General features: G+C 33.7%; 1 protein-coding gene across 3 annotated transcripts in view; it reads right to left on the reverse strand.

The window, feature by feature from the left end:
- The window catches only part of LOC126979212 (sodium-independent sulfate anion transporter-like), a 44,044-nt gene extending 23,819 nt beyond the window's left edge, over nt 1–20,225 (reverse strand). Inside the window, exons 1-4 of one of the 3 annotated variants that reach the window (XM_050828468.1) lie at nt 19,963–20,224; nt 18,149–18,307; nt 8,703–8,915; nt 4,264–4,459 (exon numbers count right to left, since the gene is read on the reverse strand). In XM_050828468.1, the coding sequence (XP_050684425.1) occupies nt 4,264–4,459; nt 8,703–8,903 (397 nt within the window). In that variant the 5' untranslated portion in view covers nt 8,904–8,915; nt 18,149–18,307; nt 19,963–20,224. Of the gene's footprint in view, nt 1–4,263; nt 4,460–8,702; nt 8,916–18,148; nt 18,308–19,962 lie in introns of all 3 variants that reach the window. The other 2 variants (XM_050828467.1, XM_050828469.1) reach the window with 2 other exon arrangements.
- Between the last annotated feature and the right edge of the window lie 230 nt (nt 20,226–20,455).

The raw sequence follows: 20,455 nt of genomic DNA on the forward strand, positions 1-20,455 counted from the left end.
TAACATGCGCTTTATTATGAACTACCATAATATATCTCAATTAATAATTACATTTATTTAACTACTACTTATATAGAAATACTGTAAAATATAATTATTACTATGATTAGAAATACCTATGATAGCATATAATATTTAGATCTTCAGTTGACTTGATTCGTGTAAGTTGGCACTACAGCAGTGCCAACTAACAATTGGTAGCATAATCACGGTAGACGGCCGTGCGCTATATAAGCCAGAGCGCTAAGTTCGAGGAGGCATTACTTATTGTGAATTGTAAGGGGACACTATGCCCTAATAGTCTTTTAATTTTTAATAAGAATGTATATTGTAATTCTAAGTATGGAAACTAAAAAACAGATGTAACAGTTTTATTATGTGCGTTTAAATTACCAACCCCTTCTACATGTATTGCATAAATAGTTTCATTATTAAGATTAAATATAATAATACAAAAAGTTCTCCAAATATACTTAATATCAATGTTTTAAAAAACATTTTCATAAATTATGTTGATAGAATTAAAGAATCGAATCGGTATCACAAAGGATTTTATATCAATAATTGATTAGTTCTCGAGCATCGACGTACAATAAAGAACTACACACATTATCACGCTTAAAAATTGTCTGAAGTTGAGCTGTGTTTCGACCGCGCAGTGAAAAACTATCCAAATAACAGAATAATATCCAAACCTAAATAGGATGGAGTGTCTTATGAAAAGTAAGTAAAGTGCCCCTTTAAATTAAAAAAATTGTGTAGCTTACTTGACGTTTTTAATCATTTTGCTAAATAATTACATTGCAATTGCTAAAACAAAATGTTATTGCCCGCGCGTGCCGTAGTGTTACTACTTCTAATGAGCGTATACAATAGATTTTGAACATTAGTGCCACGAAATAAGGTGTTAATTTGGATTAGTGCTTTAATGGTATCTGTAAAGTTTACAACGCCGCTTGGACATTTTTTGGCGACCTTTTTATAGGCGATTGGGAGTGTAGTTATTTACTTTTTGGTAGTTGTCAATGTGCTCGAGCTGTAAAAAGTAAAAGAAATTATTAGACGAAGTAAAATGAGACTAATATCTTATGTCTCAAAGTAACTAGTGCAATTCAAATTCAAATATTTTTATTCAAAATAGGATTCAAAATCACTTATTGAACGTCAAAAATTACCACCCATTCAAAAAAGACTACCTCAGACATGAGAAGAATGAGCGCAAGAAACTCAGCGGCCTTTGTTTATTATATTAAAATATGGATAACAATGTGATATCGAACAATAAACATTTATAATTAAAGAGCCTGAGGGTGTTCGCTTCATTTTCAGTCTGTGGTGCCATTAAGAAAGTCGTTTATGCTATAGTAACCTTTCTCAAACAAACGTTTTTCAAAAATTCTTTTAAATTTCGAAGAAGTAGCATATACATCGCCCAACAAAAGACATACTAACTCCACCCAACCGAGTAGTAGGCATAGCAATAACACTGCTGCTTAGATTATGGAGAATCCTGAACATTAATAGGTATTGACAGGGCGTGTTTCTTACCAAGAGGTTTTAATTATCTCGTACAAATAAATGGATAACTCCTCAGTCTCGTGATTAATAAAAACATTAATTAAAATGGCATACTTAATTTCGACCTCGAAACAAGTACTTGTAATAACAAAATCCACTGTTTCGAATTGTACAAAATTTAAGCAAATTGTCGTCAATAAAAGTCAAGTGAGATATGATTCAAGAAAACAGGTCTTAATTTAAAGGAATATCAATTACAGATACATATTTAAATATTAAGAAGTCAATGATCCGTGGAATTATTAGAACTCTAATTATGTCGTCGTCTAACATGAATAATATTATTGTACTTCTGAACAAACTATAGGCAAATTTATTTAATTTGGCGGTTATTTTTCAGAAGTCCATAATAATACAAACGTTGTGAGTTTTATTGAGTGTAAATTCCGCTTAGATTTCTCTTCTATCACTTCGACACGTGTTTCGCCTGTACACGAGGCATCCTCAGGAGATGTTGACTCGCCGAATTCTGGCACGAGACTTAATGTCTCAAACCTTAACTCTGAGGCTTCATTATTAAAAATATATCATTAAAAACATAACAAATTATCTCTTACGGAGATTCACAGTCAGCAACACTTGCTCTTTATTATATTAATCTAACACACACAACGGCAAATATTGGTCACGCATTATCGGACTGTCTAATCGTCTATACGTTTGTATATTCTAAGTCTATCGAACAAACTAAAATTTTGAAATAGAAATTGCTATCAAAGAAGTACATTATTGTGTCGGATCGCACCTAATCATTGAAGCAGCAATTATGGCAATCTTGTTATGAATATATTATAATATAATTAAAAGACCATAATAGTAGGTCACTGAACTCTCACAGGAATATACTTAAAGAGACTAAACTCAAATTCTTCAAACGATTCTTAAACAATTGTATCACTATATGTAAGGCTAAAATAATTCGGTTGTCCTCGCTGAGATACAGAGAGGCAAATAAGTGTTGTGTTATGGTGTATTTGATTTAAATCTAAAAAATTTATTATCGATTCGAAGTAACTGTTAATAACAATTCAAGAGCGAGAGGTGAAGTAGCAAAATCAAAAGGTCATCCGTATTTGTAAGATATTTCAATTATGGTATATGTCTTCCAGCGGAACAAGGTTAATATGTTATAGAAAGCAGGCTTAGATAATTTATACGACTCGATAGAGAATCTTGCTGCTAGAGAACCGATGAAAACAGGTCTTATTACTTTAGAGTCCGTGACAAGCGATGTATTACACTCTCGATATGTGTGTCACTTTGTGTTAGGGTGTGTGCATTGCTCAAAATAGAGGATAACTGTCAACCTTGATTTTTTCAACGTTTACATATCTATCACAGTCTATCTAGACTTACAAATGATCTAAGGGATCAGGAGCTATGCCTTTGTGCATAGAGGAAAACGAGATAGCAGAACCTTAGGCATTCTTAATACAGTTTGATATTGGACCGTTACCAGGCCGCTGGCAAGTTTAGTACTTCTTGGTATGGCTGCCATTAGTGGCAATCACGCATACTGGAGTCTTCTGGGAGTTAAATTGAACAAGTTTCATTTTACCCCACTGCACGACCATCTCAAGAGAGGACTCGACGAAGACACATGTTTCTGTTGACGACCAGTGAGGAAGCTGGTGGAGCTCACCACTTGCCATAAACTCTCGGGAAGCCCAAATGATGGCAGATTTTAAAGAAGCGCGAGGTTAAACACGATTTTTATTATTTTATTTTTCCATTTATGTTTACCGTATATTGTAAATGTTCACAATATTAAAGCTAATACATTTTAGGGCTCACCTCTAGTATAACAATCGATCCACAATATAGAAAGAATTTGTTATCTGTTCTCATAAGTGCATTGTCCAAAATAAATTGATGACAAACTTGTTTTAATTAAGGCCTCAGAAACTAAGAAAAACGTTTAGTTCTTGAACTTAGATAAAATTTTTAAAGAGCTGTTAGTTAGCTAAAAATACTGGTTAATTTATGAAGGTAGAACAGATGGAAATTGCCACGTTTCAGAGGTGATGGAAGTTCTTTAAATAGATGGCTCATTTAAGGTTACGTATTCTGCATCATAAGTACGTTATTGGGGAATTCCAGCGTTCATGAACTTCAGATTCGAGCAATAGCCGTCGATAGTAATAATAATGAATAACACACTATTATCTCAAACAGTTAAATAAAACACTTTTAAAGGATTAAAATGCGTGTAATTGTAACCTAGTTTTACGTTAGATTTTTGTGTAAAAGTTAGATTTTTATTTTATTTTAGTTAACTGACGTTTCAAGACCTTTCCAGATCTCGTTTTCAAGGTGACTGCAGATGAAATGATTCAAAGATGTGTGTGTTTATACACATATCAAAAAAGAAGAGGACTCTGTCTGTAAATTTTTCCAATAACCATCTGTCTACAGCAAATACCACCTCCGAGGCAATAAATGGCGCTAAACTTCATAATCACAACTATGAGATGTACTATCTTTTGACTCATTTCATCTGCAGTCCCCCTGAAAACGAGACCTGGAAAGGTCTTGAAACGTCGGGTTAACTAAATGTAACTTTAACGCAAAAATCTAATGTAAAAACAGTTACAATTACACGCGTTTTAATCCATTAAAAGTGTTTCATTTAAATGTGTAACACTCGCGTTAATCAAAGAATATACTATCTTAAAGAATACTTACCCAAATGTAGAATTCCCATGATCAATTGGACGATGCCGGTTAAGAAGCACAGGAGAAATGCGTAGTCGAAGTTCCTGCTCTGTACTTGTTCATACGTCATTAGTGCCATGAGCGCCGTGGGACCCAGCGTGATGTCTTTACACGATCCGAATATGACGTACACAAAACAGCCCACGAATGACGAATATAATCCATACTAAAATAGTAGAAATATATCAACTTTGTGTAGTAATCATTTATATACAATTTATTATATTATTGACGACCCATATAGCGGAATGGTTAGTGACCCTGACTACTAACTACTGGGTTCGAATCTTAATTTATATTAATATATATTTAATTAATTTATATATGTATAAAATTATGTATGTTTAAGTGAGTGTATTGTATTAAATATATAGTTGTTTTGTACCCATATTACCAGCTATGAAAGTGACAATATAATGAATATGTTTTTTACATTAGAGGAGGTAGAAAGCAAAAGCTAAGCGCCCATGAACATCTTTATTACCAGGGTACAAGAGATGTGCTATCGGATTTTGGAGTGAGTGTATGTTGCAAGTTCAAAGAAGAAGAACTATCAGCTCGGGAAGACTGTAGTCAGTAGATTCCACTGTGAGTAACGCGATTGTGAAAAGCCACACAACAATACTAATCTAACAACAACAATTTTAGACGGTTTTGAAATTTGGTAGTAGGTTCTCCAAACACGTGATTTATGCCGTAGAAGATACAGAGAGACCACAAATTTCAATGATAACTAGAAATAATCAAGCTGAACGGAGATGATTCGAGATGTTTGTATGACATTAAGGGTTAGTAAGTAGGTACTGAATTTTTTTTTTTAAATAAACATATCGAATTTAATGCTATTAACGGCCGTTCCCAATATTCAGTCTATCTCTGGTTGTGGCCTACTTCAGATAAAAATCGTAACTATCGTTGACTCTTCTGTCCCAATAAACTTATCGATGGTAACTCACCTTATCCGTACACGCTGTCTGTCAATGGGAGGACGTATAGCTTACCAACGATAGAAGTTTATATGGAAATTGCAATTCTCGCGTATATTCACGAATATAAGGCGATAAGAATGACTTATCGGGTATATTGGGACAGCTTCAGATTATTGACAACTAATTACTGACAGTAGAAGGTAGTAAATTATCTATATCTACAGATAGAGATAATTTACTACCTTCTACTGTCAGTATAGAGATAGAGTATAGGAAACGGCCGTAAATGAACCGTGCAAATATCCGTTTCTATTTGTATTTATTTACTATCGTTTCTAAATGTTAAACTTGATAATGAATATAGAAAGTTTAAAAAACATTAAAAACAAAAATACGAACATAAAACGATTTCGATAAGTCGATTTAAGCTTGCACTTGCATCGATGCTTGTAATATATCACTACCCGCAGATTCCGCGCCAAAATGCGGTATCCAACGGAAAAATTTACGATGATATAAATTTTATTCGTTGCCAAAATGCTAGAATCAAAATCTGTGTTTATCTATCAGTAAACATTTTACACTAGAGATTCAAGTATTGAATTTAATTCAATTAACTTACACGTAAAATAATTTATCTATAGCAATTTGTTCAAAGAAATACGGGCACCTTCAGGAACAAATTATTTCCGTAGGGCCGAGTGTACGTTTTGAATTATTTTAAGATCAATAGTCGATCATTAAAGATGAGTACTTAATCAAAGTTGAAGAGGAATGAAGTTGGAAAAAAGAAAACAGGATGGATTCCTTTGATCTGCTATGTACCTTACAAAGGGCAAGACAAGAATAGCCACAATAAACGTGATGCCTATTTGTGTATAAAGTGGTCGAAGCACAATTAACACCATCACAGCGTAAATTATGAGTAAAGATCACACTTCTACGACAAAAGGAAACTTATATTTCTTATTCTTGGTAAATAATAATTATTTACTATCCATTTATTTTAATAGAAAACATTTTTTCTGTAAAATTCCTTACGAAAAACGTGAATTCAATTGAACGTGTAACATATAACACGCCTTATTAAAAGGAACACTTTCGTAAAATTCTAAGATTTTCCTTTAGTTGCACCTTACATTAGCACGTTACGTTCTAGTAATTTTAGAGTAGTGTTGGTAGGCCCATCACATGATGGACCAGATGGTCACGATCGCCGGAGTAGGTTTGATGAGAGCAGCGCAGGACCAATTGTCATGGCGATCACTGAAATGGTGGTGATGATGATATAAACGATTTCGGTTATCACATATCAATGCCTTTGCAATATCTAGTCTAACTGCCAAAACCTTTTCAATTTTTTTCAATATAACTGAAGTTTACAAAAGACATAATTTAAAGTACAATCTACTATGCTATACAACCGAAAATGATACGTCGACGATAAACCAGTAAATACTGGAATAAAGATGAAGGGCAGCATGTATAATTCAGAGATCCATGTTTACGACCCAACGCAGAGAAACAAAATATCCAATAACAATAAAACGTAATGCAGGAACACGACTTCCTTTATCTTTGAGGAGGATATATAAGAATGAGGAAGATGACGAAATAATATACAAAACAAACATAAACTTGTTATGCCTAATACTCGGTTAAGTCGAGTTAGTAAGTCATAAGAGACTGGACGTTGAATATGCTTTTACAACTCATATTGTAGGATCATTCCTAGAAAACAAATGTGTTACGAAATTCAAAAGAATTGTTAGAAAACGTTTTTGTGTCAAAGGTTACAGAGAATTTCTTAATGATACCACAGATTGGGAATAGAGCGACAGGCTAATATGTAATAAGTTTTATCATAGATACATGCCGAGATAGTTTGGGAGTCCACGTTGCCAAAGTAGCGAACTGTACAGTTATTATATTATATAAATTATTATTGGAGCCACGGTTTCGGAAATTAAGCACAATATAAAAACAATTAAGTAAATTCTCACAATAATAACTTTTAATATACATTTTACGCAACTAACATTTCACAATGTTATATTTTTCGTAATAAGTATTTATTATTCGGCTATTCTATAAGGCAGAGACATTTAAGAAAAATGTAATACTAAAATAATTAAGCTTTATGAAGGTTAAATAAATAAACATTTTTTACCGCTTTTACTTGATGGACGTACGAGATATTGTGCAAGAGAAGAATCGAAGAGACGGTGATTCTATAACTACTTCTTAGGGAAAAGCAGTAGACTGCAGACTATTAGTAGTTTACTATCTATGATAACTCCAAGAAAAACTGTAGAATCTACAAAATCCGGAGTTTTGGAATCTAAGCCGGCCCACATTCTAGCGCTCTACAAAGCGCAGGTCCGGCCACACATGGAATATTGCTGTCATCTCTGGTCTGGCGCACCCCAGTATCAGCTCGATCCATTTGACCGCGTGCAACGCAGAGCAGCTCAAATTGTCGGGGAGCCAGTGCTCTGCGAACGGCTGGATCACTTGGCGTTGCGTAGAGACGTCGCTTCATTGTGTGTCTTCTACCGCATTTATCACGGGAAGTGTTCTGAAGAGCTGTTTAACCTGATTCCTGCCGCCGAATTCCATCTTCGCACGACACGTCATAAGTTAGGATATCATCCCCACCATCTGAATGTGTGGCGGACCTCCACAGTGCGGTTTTCAAGGAGCTTTCTTCCGCGTACTACAACGCTGTGGAATGAGCTTCCTTGTGCGGTGTTTCCAGGACGATACGACATGGGTACCTTCAAAAAAAGCGCGTACACCTTCCTTAAAGGCCGGCAACGCTCTTGTGATTCCTCTGGTGTTGCAAGAGAATGTGGGCGGCGGTGATCACTTAACACCAGGTGACCCGTACGCTCGTTTGTGCTGCTATTCCATAAAAAAAATCTAGCATTCTCTGTTTGATGCACTGTTATATTTTTTAACATTTATCGAGTAATATTTTAATCAAGCAGGTCGTAGTGGCCTGATTAATATCAACTCTTACAACGCTGCTCGGCATGCAAAAATCCATCAAATCCTTACCCAAATATGATTAAATTTAATTCAATTAATGGTTTGGTTTATAATTGTGCTACTTTAATCTAAGAATTCTGTGTGTGTCAGGATGATCTTATAAATATACTTTATTTATTTTTACTAACCTTTACGTATGAGTAGAGCTAATGAAAAGAATAGACAAAAAAAAAGCTCAAGGACAACTATTTTAAACGTCTTTGTACATGTTTAGTATTTTCATAATATGATAATACTTGACGTAAAAGTTTTACCCCCTTATTTATAATAGTCTGCTAACTTAAAGCATTGCTAATTCGCACTCTGTCTTCTTCTATTGACCTAAGTCAGAATGAGAAAAACACTCCTTAGCGGCTGTTTAAAGTTAGCGGACCATTATGAATAAGGGGGTCATAGTTTAACGAATTATAAAGTAATTTTCAAATATACCTGGGGTGGCAACCCAGCCAACGTGGCGTATGCTAACGCCTGCGGTATTACAGTAAGTCCAACTGTAACACCGGCTATTAAGTCTGCCAGGGCTTTATCAGTGTTATATTTCGGGATCCATTCCGTTATGGGTAATCTCTTGAGTATTAAGCTTTTGCACCAAGTTTGCTTTTTAAGTCGGTGTTTCGACGGGGATGCCATTATTCAATTTGCCTGCAACAATAAGAGGAATTAGGATGAAATAATGTTGTTGTGAGCTTTCATCTATTCATATTAGATATATATAGATAACTGTAGTTTTCGCTATGCACTCCAAAACAGCTAGACTTCTTTTAATTTGAATTCGCATATCGAGTAAAGCACGTAAAACGTGGCAGTGTGAAGCTACATAAATATATTCTAATACTTCCAGCTAAATTCATACATAACGTGATGTATAGGTGTACCCTAGCGATTGTTATTGTCCCCTATTTCCAGCATTGATGAAGTAGCCATAAACTCAATTACCATTCTCATCACGTGGCGTGGCGTTTATCTTTAAAATTGTAGTCAACAAAGTTCGTTTAATAACAGTTGTTTTTGCACAAAAATACAATCAATTGGTTGGGAGTAGCTCAGTAGCAATCACCATTTAACATATGAGTTTTGGGCTTCTATCCTATAAGGTTAAAGCTTGTAAGTATGTATATATTTAGTAATGACTAACAATATCTAGTATATTCGTACGTTAGATCGTACAGACGAGCAAAGCGGGCAAGAGCTAAGAACTACTCTAACGGAGATACGGCCAAGATAGAAAAGGAAAGCGAATCTATTGTAACTGTAATCGATTTTGATTGACACGTATAACAGTTAGCAACAGCCACGCTTGGAATTCACTCCTAAGTATTGTGAATATTAAAGACGCCCACATTGAGAAATCAAAATTCATCACGTGCTGTCAGATCGTCTAGATATGTCAGTCTGTGGAAATGACTATCACAGATATAATTGTTACCGTAAAGGTGTGAAAGTCACAAAAAGAAAAAATGTCTTCTTATAAAATTTAAATATTTTAATTAATTTCCTCTACAAATGTGGCTTGTAGACGTCGTTGCGATAATTACTTTAAAATAATTTGAGGCGGAATACTTTTCGGAGAAAGAGCAAAACTTCATAACATTGTTTTTGTTCCAACATTTCAGACCAAGTTTTACTTTTAACTAAATGAGCAAATTGGTATGGAAAACTTTCGCAGTTAATCTAGAAAGCAGTCGGAAGTTTTATCATAAAGACTTTGTTCCTTACTTTGCAACAGTTGCAACTAGTAAATTTGTTAAAATTGATTTGAAGTATTTTACCAATGACGTTCTATATATTTTACATAGGGAGTTTTGATAAAATTTTGTAGTAATTATCTCAATACAAATGTATTTGCGACATTCAATACTAATGCTGTAATGAATACAATTAATAAACTGAGTGAAGATATTCGAAAAATAAATATTGCATTAAATTTTACATTATTACTTTATACTTATAATTTTAAGACCGTTCAATTTATAATTTTAAAATCTAAATAGGTGAAATTATACAGATCGATAGATATGTAACTGGACATCATGTGCTAGGAAGAGGAAAAAATTCATACGAGTGACCTGGCAGTATGAAATCTCCGCGGCCCTGCTCTCTTCTAACACCAGAGGAATGCCAAGAGCGTTGCCGACCTTACAAAGCGACGAATGAACGCACCTACAGATGAATTCGAAAAACAAAAACACATCGGCTGTTGTGGATTGAACAGGGGGCACCGTGGTTAGAGTTTAATATTCAAAACAATTGCGCCACCAAAGCTTTTTAAGAAAATCGAAAAAGAATTTCGAAATCCAAAGATTGGACCGTACCAAACCATCATGTTTAGCGTATCAAAACCGTTTGTTTTGCATGAAACATGCTGCCATGCATGCACTATCACTTTATAGAATCATGCGAAGACTATAATATCATCACAAAAAAGGCCGTCAACGCATCTCAAAGACGTTTGGAATAAAGATTTTTACCGGCAACAAGTGAATACAACTGTACTCACTTGTTACCTCGTCTGATATAAAAATATTCCCCCACATAAATATGTACAAAATTGGCATCTTTTACGAATATTAGTACAGAGTACGCAATAAATATAGTAAAAATTTTGCAAAAGACACTGAAACAAATTAAATAAAATGTAGATCATGTTATGTTTTGCTTAGTGCTTAGAATGACAACACTTAATAACTTGAGATGTATTTGTACCATAAACTTATTATACTACCGTAATAGACGAACCCTGTGTGAAAGGGAGATAACTATACTTGTATAAAACCTAGGTGTGAGAAAGAGACGGAATAGATGAAGACCATGACAACATTATGAAACAATCTAGTGTCCATTAGTCTCCTGTCAATTTGGGCCTCGTTTTAATTTTAGTTTTTTTTATAGTTATTGTTCTGTGTTTTAACGGATATTGTGTCATGTTCTGTATTAGATTGTGTTGTTACATATTATAGCAACAATCCAACTAAAGAAACATTTCACAGGTAGATATTCATTCTTCAATACTCCTTTCGTGATGTTTATTTTCGTAGCTCATATTATGAGCACTAAAATACTAAATATTAAATTTTATGTACTCAGTAAATACTCTATTTTCTTGAGATTATAATCATTTTATAAAATATGTGTTATTAGATAGTAAAATATATTGTATACGTGAATATGACGCCGTTTATCAATATTTGTCATAGGAATTGACCATAATACTACACACTTCACTAACTCACTAACACATCTGTAAAACTAACACACGAACATTTTAAATTTAGTCTCGCCGTAATAAAGAGAGCGATAGTCTATTACGTTAGTATACTAAATTTATGATTTGTATGTACATAGTGCCTTAAGTAAATAAGTCACATAGTTATTTCATTCCAAATTAAGAACCTAACCAGTTGGCTTATTATTATTTAAAAAAATAACTCTTAATTATTATTATCACAAAAACTAACAACGTTAGATCATAGTTTCTCAACCTTATTTTTCACCGCCCACTTTGTGAATATGTTTTCTTCTAGAGTATTTTCGTGTATTTTTTTGCCTTTTTAGACTATATTTTTTAATCTACCCACGCCCCATCTGCGCCATCTCAATGCCCCCTAATTTTCTCTGGGTCTTCTACTACCCCCCCCGAAAGTCTCAAACGCCCACAAGCGGGCGTTATCGCCCACGTTGAGAACCTATGCGTAAGATCACCGTCATCTACTTTATAAAATTGATTTTAATAAATCTTCGCTAGTTCAAAAAACACTTCTATATACCTAAACCTTTGATGTAACGTTTAGAATACCTTGTCTAATTTAATTACAGATTTAATCATTACTAGTATGACACAAAAAGCCCAAGCCCGAATTGGCCTTAGTGCGAGCTAATATACCGAGAGATGACAACGAACAGTTCCTTTGATGTGGGCACAGATGGGTCGCCTCGACTCAATTATGCGTCGCCATAGAATTCAGCATAATATTCATTAAGGCTCAGTTTATGTACATTATGCTTGTCATTCAAATTGCTCCGTAATCAGTAACGCAATAGGCCTTGTTAAGTCTCAGGCTCAATAGTGAAATTACACTAATTGTGTTTGTGGATATTATGGCATTACGTACCTGATACTACGACATTAACAGAAATTACCCACCTGTACACAGGCTTAAGGAGGTAAGGCCAAAAGTACTGCTATTACTAGCAGTACTTTTGTGATTGTAGAATTATTGTTAGTTGAGTCAAGGCCAAACAATTTGTTCCGGTATACCTACTCAATAGCATATTTTATGAATACCAATAATCAATAAGGAAATAATTTTATTGGCTTTTCATAACATAATCGTAGCGAATCCAATCCCTCATTTCAAATTATAATATATAAATTACCTCCGCTTTAGTTTGGAATAAATAATTTTACAAAAAATACTGACTTGAAACATGCATATTATACTATAAATCAAGATAACTTAAAAGTAAAAAATAAATTAATTGAATTTGATTCCAAGTGAAACATTAAAATTTTTAGTTCTTATATTAGATACTTAGTTCTTATTTTAGTTCTTATATTAGGTACTTACTGTAATTATAGTATGAAACAGATTTATTGGTCTCAGGTAATTTCGTGATAAAAATAGTGGTGGACTTCAGAAATGTTGTAGACATTTTGTAAATTGCCTTGTTTAAAATTTTTAGTACCTATGTGCATGTTTGAAGTCCGTCATTAAATAAGTCATTGTTATGGGGGTTACTACCATTACAATCCAAAAAAAGGATATAATTATACACAGAAAGAATATTAAGACAATTATAATAAGACTATAAGCTACTAGGTTGAATGGTTCTATTAAAAGGAATCCCGACGACTACCTTCGGGTTTAAAAAGGCATAAAAGGCTTTTAATTAAAAAAAAAACTCAAAATTTATTCAAATTGATTTCTTTTTGATGTCAGTTCAACCACTACCACCGCTTCGGAAACAAATGGCGGAAGAAACGGCGCAAGAAACTCGCCCGGCATTTTTCTTTTGCGTTCTTGTTAATAAATATACAATATTATACTGTCACTATAATAAAATAATCATAATCATAGTCCCAGGCAGTCCGATTGCTTAGATATTCAGCTGTGGAGTAGTAGCATTTACAACAGAGCCATTTTTATAAAACATTTTAATATAAATCTCCGGTATCTCGGCATTTTGGCATTCATACAAGTGTTATTTGTCGTCTTTGGCAGCGCTACAATAATACAAGGGAAACCGCTGTACAGCATTCAGGCCGTAAAAGGAGTACAACCAATCGGCAAGACCATACAATTGACTGCAAGACGCCACCCGATGTTAACCGCTCAAGAGATAAGTTTGAGGCTACAAAATTCAAGTGGTGTTGATGTAAATCCCCAAACTGTGCGAAATCGACTGCATGAGTACGGCCTACGAGCTCGACGCCCAATTAGGTGCCCACCGATACGTCACGGGAATCGCGCTCGTTGAAATGAATGGTGTAGAGAACGGAGAACATGGACCCAGAAACAATGGGATAAAATTATGTTTTCCGATGAGTCGCGATTCGGGTTTAGGCCTGATATAAGAAGGGTGCGAGTGTACCTTCGGCCCGGAAATATTGAAAGGCTCAGGTGCATTCAGGAAGTTCATCCAAACAGCGGCTCAACAGTTATGGTATGGGCGGGTATTATGAAGAACAGGCGAACTGATTTCATTTTTGTAAATGGAAACATGAACACTGAAATTACATTGAGGATATTCTCAGACCGATTTTACGTTAATGCATGCGCGTTGACATACAGCTCGGCGAACCAGTCAATATTTGGCACGGAGAACGTCCGGGTATTGCCGTAGCCTACACAATCGCCAGACATCAACCCCATCAAGCACGCATGGGACATGCTCCAGAGACGTGTTTTGAAGGACTTGGACGGAGTGACAACAACCCAACAGCTGAAGGATTTGCTACAATTCCATTGGGAGCGAATACCGCAAGATGACATAAACAGTCTCATTAATTCAATGAATAATCGTTGTAATGCCGACAAGTTCTGAATAGCAGAGGATGGCCTCCTCTTCTATTCTTATATACTTTGTATTAAGTTATTAAAAGAACTTATAAAGACAACTCCTGTTATTTTTACATCATAGGATCCTAAAAATATTATTTTAAAAATAAAATTCAAGGTTATAGTGTGAAAAACCACCCTAAAATTTTAATTAGTACATGTTGCTTAGACTTTTTTGATGTGTCTAGTATTTGTGTAAAAAGCTTTTACATTACCACTTTGTAAATGCCGACTTTTGAAGTTTTAAAATGGATATAGAAAGTTATACTTAAGAGATAGACATATGCCATCGCGGACTTTCCTGTATACCTTGATATTAGATACACAATTCCACTATACAGTATTTTGTTATATCTCAAAGGGTTTACACAGAGTTTTCAGACGGCTTCTTTTTTTCCGACAACTCAAATAAATATTGTTAATAAATACAAAAATGTTTTCAAAAACTTCCCAAATTGGTGATCCACTAATGAAAACAACATATAAGTCGGTGCAGTTGTTATTGAGTTTATCGCAAACAGACAGACAGACGTAAAGTTGACGATTTTTGTGAACGTATATAAAATTTTCATAAATATACTGACAATGAACATTCATAATACGTAGGTCATACTAAAAGTTTTGCGTAACTTAAAAAAACAACATGTTGTAACCAAAATATTATTATGTTTATTGCTTTTCAAATACTTTTTACTTTTTTAAACGTTTTTTCATGCGATTGAACCATTTTTTTAAACAGGACGACAACAGATCTGAAGGTATGTTTTACGTGCTGATTGAAATAACGTGTAAAATATAAAAATACGTGTAAACGAATTTACAAGTGATTATAGTAATGACCGGTGCCCAGAATCAAAACTACTCCACTGATGTCACGGTCCAAATTGGGTTCTAAATTCAAAATACGCAGGTGAAACTGTAATAGTGTTTACATCGCTGCCTATTTGCCAATATGATTTTAAACAACTGGAGTAAACACAGAAATGTATACACATAGCTGTGGAAGGTTATTATGGTGTCATTTGTGGCATATGCCATATTTCAGCTTTGATTTTGTAAAACAGAGTTTGCTTCTATATTTACTTCGAAGACAAGTCAAATCAGGTGGTCTCTTGTCATTTAATGATGGAGCAACAGCTGGCATTCATAGGAGCAGACAAAGGCTATATGAACTATATAGTGAGAGATTATTGTATAATCATGATGCATCTTTTCTCGAGTATGTTAAAAAATACTTTAAATTATTTAAAAGTGTTTGTTCTATTGCAAAGTCTATGCATATCAGACAAATAATTAAAAATGCACCAAATAAAATAAAGATGACTTGGAATGTTATTAACTGGGAATCTGGAAGATTGAAAGACCGCAACATTGAATATAATCTATCAATAAAGAATACAATAATTCAATCTCAGCAGGAAGTTGCTACTGCTTTTGAGATTTTTTTTTTCTGAGATTCCAGTTTCTATCACAAACACTCTTGTCTCCTCCACCAGTGTTGCTGAGTCACTACTTCTGGAAAATGTTATAGGATGTCAACAAAGTTTCAACTTTAGTTTTGTTAGCTAGAGAAATAACTAAAACTTTTAAATCTCTAGACATGAAAAAAACTGCTGATATATGGGGCATATCTGTTAAAATAATAAGTTCAATAATTGATGTCATAGCACCATATCTTGCAATAGTCTTTAATAATTGTATTAATCATGGCGTGTTTCCTGACCTTCTGAAACATAGTAAAATTACACCAATATTTAAATCGGGATGCTCTTCTGACCCAAATAACTATCGTCCTGTGTCGGTTTTGCCGACCCTTAGTAAAATTTTTGAAAAAATAATTTTAAGCCAAATGCTTACTTACTTTACTCTCATAATTTACTTCATTTGAAACAATTTGGCTTTACTAGGGGACGTTCAACAACGGATGCAGGTATTGAGCTTGGCATCTTCTGTGATTTATCTAAGGCTTTTGATTGTGTTCAACATTCAACGCTGGTCAGGAAGCTACGTCACTATGGCATAAAGGGAACTGCGCTTGATCTTCTGATTTCATATCTAAACAATAGAATTCAGAAGGTCAACTTGAATGGCAGGAGATCTCCTGGGACTCCTCTCAGTATGGGGGTCTATTCTCGGACCGTTCCTCTTCCTTATATATATATAAATGATCTTCCTAATCTTATAGAGAAAAAACATAAGGTAGTATTGTTTGCGAACGACACTTCACTGATTTTCAAAATGAAAAGAAACCAAGCTATGTATGACGAAGTGAACGATATTCTATCTGACATCGTGTACTGGTTTAGCGCTAATAACCTGTTGTTAAATAGAAAGAAAAAGAAATATATAAAATTTATCGTAACAAATGTTAAAAATGTTGATGCAAGTGTTTTGTTAAACGGAGAGGTGATAAAATCGGTGGAATCTGCTAAATTTCTTGGCATTACTCTGGATTCCAAATTACAATGGGGCCCCCCTATTGAAGGATTGGCAAACAGACTTAGTTCTGCAGCATACGCGGTTAAAAAGATTAGACAATTAACTAACATAGATACGGCGCGACTTGTATACTTTAGTTACTTCCATAGTATTATGTCCTATGGTATATTGCTGTGGGGCAGCGCTTCCGACATTAATACAATATTTGTGCTGCAGAAGAGGGCTATTCGCGCTATTTATAACCTAGGCCCTAAGGAATCAATGAGAGAAAAATTCAAAGAAATTAACATCTTGACTGTTGCTTCTCAATATTTTCTTGATAATGTAATATATGTTCATAGGCACATAAGTGAATTTGCCAGAAACTGTCATAACGATAATGTTAACACCAGGAACAGACATAAGCTTATAATGCCTACTACTCGACTTAGTCGAGTTAGCAAGTCTTTTGTGGCGCGATGTATATGCTTTTACAACAGGATCCCAGAAAATGTTCAAAGCAAAATTATTACGTTATTCAAAAGAATTTTTAAAAAACGATTTTTGACTTTCAATAAGTGATTTCACGTCCTATTTTGAATAAAAATATTTGAATTTGAATATGAGGTGCATTGTCTATATGTATAGAACGTCATTGGTGTGCCCTATGTATTTCTTTCTTTAAATTTTTTTTGAGTGACTATCTATAACCAAGGTGATATATAGCACGAACAGCTCTCTTTTGGTGCGCAAACACTATATCAATGTCAGCAGCATGACCCCACATCAAAATACCGTACAATCACCAAATCAGTTCGGCGGTACTAATTTCACCCCTTTACACATGAAACTTACCTTTAAAAGGTTCCTGTAGCCACTAGTCGCTATCAGGGGTGCCTCTTTTGTGGAACCTGGTAGTAAACGATCTGATTGCCCCAACCAAAACCTCAAGTATAAACTATATAGTACAAGTATAGCACTTGTAGGTTACACAGATTATTTAACTATTTTAATATGTGGAACACTTGCTAACACTATATAGGAAGTAACAAATGCAGCATTGAAAACTTAGAAAGGTGGTGCAGAACCAACAACTATCAGTCAATCCAACAAAAACGAAACTAGAAATGTTTACCAACAAAAGGGTTCTTGGAGAGTATAAATTTCCTAAGCTTTTTATTTACAACTTGCTGACAAGTATTTTTGAGGCCAAAATGAATACATTCACTTAATTCTTTTGGCAATGGTGTAGAACAAGGCTGTAAAATTCATTTTTCTTAAGAGCCATTTATAAATTTTAGGATGTGTTAGCGGGCCAGTCTCATTAAAAAACAAACGACTGAATCATAATCTTTAAGTATTTAGTTAAAATCATTTATCATATAGTTAAAAAATAATTACCTTGAGCTTGAGGATGTCAGGTTTCATATTTTAGGTAGTTATGTTCAGAATAGATTGGAGATGTTCATCAGTAAGTCATGGTTCATCAGTCGGTAATGGAAAACATTTGGTAACATAAATTGTTTCAATATATTATGCCACATTTTTATTCAAGGTCAACTAAAAATACATATTGTAACAAAGAATATCATGTATTTAACTGTGCAAATAGCTTCAACTGAAAAACTGAAATAATTAACCATGCTGCTTTTAACTGAAATGTATTTTATTACAAGATAGTATAAACCATAATTATGAGGTTTATGGAAAATAAACCTATTATTATTAAAACTATTATTGGATAATGAAGATGTGACTTCTCAAATGTTGCCTCTCAATATATTCGTAATAATTAATGTATGTAAATAGGCACATAAGTGAATTTGTTAGAAACTGTCATAACCATCGTGTTAACACTAGGAACAAACATAAACTTATAATGCATACTACTCAGCTAAGTCCAGTTAGAAAGTCTTTGTGGGGCGATGTTACATATTATGCTTCTACAAGATTCCAGAAAATGTTCAAAAAAATGTATTACAAAAGGAGAATGGCCAGTCTTGATATTTGTTAGCATCAAATTAAATTTGATAATTCTATTTTCATTCACAAAAATATTTTATTTGGTCGGAATCCCAGATTCACAGGAAAACAATTTTGAAGAATGTAAGGTTAGTTTGTGAAGAAGGTAGCACTCGTTTGCATGTTCTTTACTGCCTATGGTGGGTACATACCTACAGAGTAATTCAACAATTAATAGGGATCGATTTTATTATTACAATAATATAAAGTAAGTACTTACTTTTAAAATAAAATAAAAAATTCTTGGAATAGGAAGCACTTTATTTTTAACACCAAACTGAATATAAAATGTAACTTTAATTATAAAATATATTATTGTCTGATACAACCTCTAAGGTCTTTAAAATCCTATCTTGTTTAAAATAATTGTTTACAAACATTGTGGTGAAAATTACGATAACATAAATGACTTTTTTAATGATACCTACCACAGATTGGGAATGAAAAATTAGACTCTTAGTAGTGTTACCATTTAATAAACTTGAGGTGTGAGATCGTAAAAAGGTGTAGTATCTAATGAATTTATTCTTAACATTAGGAGACACTACATTAATATTATGTATTAAATATTTTTTTTTCTGAAATTGAATAGCCTATTGCAGAAGCTTGATATTATTAATGAAATGACAGGAATAGATACTTGACAATGCTTTGAACAGATTATCAGCCGTTCCCAATATTCAGTGTATCTCTTACTTGAGATAAAAATTGAAACTATCATTGACTTTTCTGTCCCAATATATGTATCAACTGTAACTCATCTTATCCCTACACGCTGTCTGTCAATGGGACAACATATAGCTTACCAGCGATAGAAATTTGTATGGATATTGCAATTCACGCGTCCCAATAAAAGGCGATAAGAATGACTTATCGGGTATATTGGGACAGCTTCAGATTATCGACAGCTAATTACTGACAGTAGAAGGTAGTAATTTATCTCTATCTGTAGAAAGTATATTGGGAACGGCCGTAAGTAAGCTTAGTAAATTATAATAAACAAAACATGTCAATTTGTAGACAGCCCTCACTTTGAGAGCAAAATACTGTGTAATAAAATTGTTTGACATACATACATAATTTATTTTTTTGAAACAAATAAATGTTTTCGGTTTCCTATTTAAAATTTTCGATCATATATGTTTTAACGAATTATTAATTGTTATTATTTACAAATAATAAAAATTACTTACCCAACAACTGGCAATTCCTTTTTTAATTTTTGAATGAATCTTAATTCAGAGCTGCTTTAAATTGATAGAAAGTTGTCTAACTTGACTTAAAATTTCATTTATCACATAATAAAAGCCTCTTGAGCGGTCTTTGAATAAAATACTATTTTTATCTGGTATTATATTACTTAGAATATCATAAATTATTTCTTCACTACATGATCACAACTCGAAAATTAAATAAGTAAACAATAAACGCGACAGACAACTACAAAGAGAATTTAAACACTAGACAAGTGACAACTATTCGAACTGTTACAAATTAAAATTTAGAATTCTTTCACGAAACGAAAGCAATTCAACATTTTTTTTTTATTTATTAACGGCTTCGGACACAAATCCTTTAAGCCACTCCACAGAATACAAATACAAACCACAGACCTAAAGTACCTACCGTTCTTTTATACTGAAAGTGGTTTAGAATAAGGAGTACCAAAGTCTACTAAATAATAAC

The sequence above is a fragment of the Leptidea sinapis genome, chromosome Z (assembly GCF_905404315.1).
Source record: "Leptidea sinapis chromosome Z, ilLepSina1.1, whole genome shotgun sequence".
NCBI classification, from domain to species: domain Eukaryota; kingdom Metazoa; phylum Arthropoda; class Insecta; order Lepidoptera; family Pieridae; genus Leptidea; species Leptidea sinapis.